The 4027-nt window shown below is 49.7% G+C and overlaps 1 protein-coding gene across 1 annotated transcript; it reads right to left on the minus strand.

Moving 5' to 3' along the window:
- Nucleotides 1-555: 555 nt before the first annotated feature.
- Nucleotides 556-3792, minus strand: SODALDRAFT_329819 (hypothetical protein). The gene is made up of 12 exons (XM_028611053.1): nt 3682-3792; nt 3032-3554; nt 2784-2957; nt 2408-2662; nt 1782-2339; nt 1551-1672; nt 1459-1489; nt 1391-1408; nt 1249-1321; nt 1104-1183; nt 929-1043; nt 556-878 (listed from the first exon to the last, which is right to left on the minus strand). Exons 2-12 carry the CDS (start codon nt 3497-3499, stop codon nt 736-738), a joined length of 2037 nt encoding a protein of 678 aa, XP_028467961.1. The 5' UTR covers nt 3500-3554; nt 3682-3792; the 3' UTR covers nt 556-735.
- Nucleotides 3793-4027: the final 235 nt, after the last annotated feature.

Genomic DNA, 4027 nt, shown 5'->3' on the forward strand with positions numbered 1-4027 from the left:
AGAGATATTAGTTTAAACTAAAGCCTCTAATTAGTTAGTTAAATAGAAGGACCCACCTTAAATAAGGGGGTATATCGTATAGGTGCACGGACTATAATAGGGTCCTTAGAAGATATATACCTAAATAAGGGTTTTAGACCTTGGGGATTAGTATATAATGGGAGTAGATACTGGACTAGATAGGATCTAAATAATATAGTACCTATAAATAGAGTCTATACTACCTAAATTAAGCGTATACAAGACTTATATAGATATATAACTTAGTATAATATATATATAAGATTTCTGCTTTATTAGGATTACCGTATAAGTGCTATTTAATATACGATAAGACTATAGTCGGAATATCTAGCCTTAAAAGAAAAGGCAGAGGAATATAAACAAATAAGGAGGCGGGAAAACTATAATAATAACAAAGTAGAATAAAAGGAAAAAGAACAGGACTACCCTGTTGGCCCTATAGCCCTAGAGCTTAAGATTCGACTTCTTATAGTAACTCTAGTAGCGCCTTCTCTTTATTATCCTAATCACGGAGTTACTATTATAGTAAGTGCCTCTACTTATAAAGCTAAAAAACAAATAGAATAAAATAATATAAAGCCAGTAGTACTAGTATATACTAAATGTAAGACTTCTATTACGACGACTCCCGATCCACCAGTCTTACATCAGGCTCAGATTTCGCTAGTCCGATAGGCGTCTAGTACTCTCCTCATTCACGTGTTCATATTACTAGCCAAAGTGTGTATATGGCTGGGTAGTTGATTCCAGCTCATGTTCTTCAAGTGCCGCGAGTCTCGTACCACGATCGTATTGTGATCGCCTACGACGCTGCTGATCACGAAAATGTTGGCTAGCGTTTGGAGTGAAGAGTCCTGTCTAATTAAGCCTGGCACTCTGCTAGTCTTGTCAGCTTAGTACTCACCGACGTGTTCCGCGTTCTCGCAGCTTCGTTTCATCTTAGATTGATTGTCCGGCGAGGGAAATGGCTCCTCCTGTCCCGCTAAACGGGGCATTGGTCCATTCGAAGTGTAGAACAGCTGGAATCGTTAGACGGCCGCATAGGACGTTTTTGTTAGCACCTAGAAAGCGTCACTGACCTTGGGCCGATAATGAGCTGGCTCGAGCATAACAGAGCTGTTACGAAACTTTTGCACGAGACAATCCTTGCCTTGGATGGCTTGTCATTCTGTCAGCAGAGACCTTGGACGGCGGGGTAAGGGGTAAGGTATTAGGATGACCGACTGGCGTAGGATATTTCGGCGACCTTGTCGCTTTTAAAGCAATTCCAACGTTGGTTGCCGCGCGTTCTCACAAACTGATACCAAACATTCATTACCATCAGGCTCATCAGTACCACGGAAAGGTCTTGTGCAGGTTAACCAACGTCAATTATATCGAGCGGCTAGCACCTGTTAGCAAGACTGCAACCATGAGGGGGCGGAGCCGACTCACATCAACGAAGTTGATGAAGGCGTATCCAACGCTAGGGGCGACAACTCGTCAGGGTACAAAAATCAATATAAGACTCAACGTGCATGACCCACTTGCAGTCGTTCGCGAAGTCGATGCGTAGATACATGAAGTCGTATTTACCCCAACTAGACTCATCCACGATGCGCTTCAGCATGGCTTGGTCCACTTTATTGGGAATGTTGCGGAGCATGATCTAGCCACCCGTCAAAAGAAGTCCCCCACTTTTATTTTTTAAAAAAAAAGTGTGGTGGGGGGGGGGGGGTGGGGGGGGGGGGGGGGGCGGAACTGGGCGCGGGCTTTACCGTTGTGCGGACATCTGTCCCTTCACAAATCTTATTGATGTCGACATGGTTGTGGTGACTGGGTGCGTTGCGGAACTGGGCCCTGCTGACCCTGAGAGCACTTTGCGGGCCAGCATCCGTGCTAGTGCACCCCAGGATATGCCGTAGTTGGCTGTGTCTCTTCCTTTGCGGCATGGTCGACGCATGTGGTATATGAGACGCCGGAGGAGTGCGGTTACTGTGTGGGAACAGAGGAACTCCGGAAACTGGATGGCCATCACCGAGACTATACGGAAGACTCGGCCGATAAAAAGACTGCCCAAATACGGGCCACGCGCCCCAAGGAGGCTGGGGCTGAGGTCCAGAGGGAGAATATAGTGGACCCGAGGCTGGAAGGAAGTTGCGGTGGTCCACCGGAGGAGTGCCCTGCACGGACGTCGACAACGAAAGACGTGGATACTCAAATGGCAAGTCAAGACCCGGGACACGTAGAGAAGAGGTCCCGGGATGGCCGTTGTGGACCTCCCTGGAAGACATGAGACCATCACTCTGGACTACCGCCAGGTGCAGAACAATTCCCTGTGCCGGTCTGTGGGTCAACATGCCTGTTGTTGGCCTCGGGGCGTTGTGATGGCATTCCGACTCACCTGGACGGTGCGGCCATTGAGCGCGGCTACCGCTGCTGTGCCAGCGCCGGTTGTCAAGAATTCGGCAACGCCTGCATGCATACCGGGTCCACCATCATCCATGAGCCGCCGGTAAGCCGAGAAACTTCCCTGAGATCGAAGAATATCCTGAATAGTGAGTTCGGCATACCGCGGGTCTGAGAAAGAAGGCGGTGCTGTTAAAGCGAGAATTGCTACTTGGCATTTCGGAAATATTCCACCGCCGGATGTCATGTCCTGCAGGCGAATTAACGATAAGACTTAAGAGGACCCTCTGTTCTTGATGTATCGCCGTGGAACGGGAGAGCGAGCGGCTTGTGGAGGAGGGAAAGAGCGATACAAAGGGGAGTCTGCGTACCTTCCGCCACTCGGACTCAGAAAGGTATGACGCCTCGCACTTGACAGCGGCGCGAGAAACATGATCATGGACCGCGACAGCGCTCTGCACGTCGGCAAAGTGTACATAGATTTGACCGCCCTTGTCGATGACGAGTCTCGGAGCAGGGATCAAAATTCCGAGCTGCTCTAGTTTCTGATGTACGTCAGTCAAGCAATGGGAGCGTGTAGCATATAGTAGATTGAATAATTTGGGTGAATAGGACGTACCAAAAGAAACGCAACAGCATCAATTGGCAGTAGCTGCCGGTAGGGAGAAGATAAGACGAGACAGCGAGTTTGGACATGGTCATCATAATTGACGGCATCTGTATGGGACATCGACAAGCTCGCACTAGACGAGTAGTCGGTATTGTTAGGCGGCACCGGACGGGGGTGGAAGCTGGAAGCAGTCGGGGACAGCTGGGACGCGGCACTAGCCGTCTGGCTTGTAGTTATGAAAGGGTCCCTATCGGTGAGCAGCTGAGGGCTTTCAGTGACGTCGTCGCAGAATCTAACTGGGGCGGTGCTTGGAGGAATAAGGCCACAGGAGTGGGCATAACGGGTCGATTTGGTCGAGAGTACACGGGGGGAGAACACCGTGAGTCTCGTGTCTGGCGTGCCTTTGAAAGACTCGGCCCCGGCGCTTGAAGAGTGCGGTGAGGAAAGGTTGAAGCTTGACTGTTGTGTCCGTGCCATGATGCTGTACGAGGACTCTCAATATCCTCAGAGACGCACCTAAATCGGGTGCAAACTGGAGAAGACTAATTGGTTAGAAGGTCCCGAGACTCACTGGGAATCATCTCTCTTCTCGACGGATGTGAGGATTTGGATATTGGCAGTAAATGGCTGAACCCATAGCGGCATGCCGAAGCACTTACAACGATAGATGTTGGCCAACAAGAAAATCAACATCAACCATGCAGAAAATGTATTGGAGTGCACCGATATATCCCAAGGCCGAGCTACCCGTCGTAGATGGGCGCAGGTGAAATCGTTAACGGGGCTTCGGGGTTGAAGGGGAGAAAAAATGGACGTAGGTGCAACAAGGTCAGTCATGGGAACAAGCGCCCAGGTAAGTACTACCTTCGAGATGTAGGCCTATGAGGGTTCCTGACAACTGGTTGTTTTGAGAAGGAGTGAGGGCCGTTCCCACCTTCCCTGCATTATACTCGCCTTGCCACCCCGAGCACCTACCTAGGTACACATCGGACAAGGGTCACCGCC

Source organism: Sodiomyces alkalinus (genome assembly GCF_003711515.1).
Source record: "Sodiomyces alkalinus F11 unplaced genomic scaffold SODALscaffold_2, whole genome shotgun sequence".
NCBI lineage: Eukaryota > Fungi > Ascomycota > Sordariomycetes > Glomerellales > Plectosphaerellaceae > Sodiomyces > Sodiomyces alkalinus.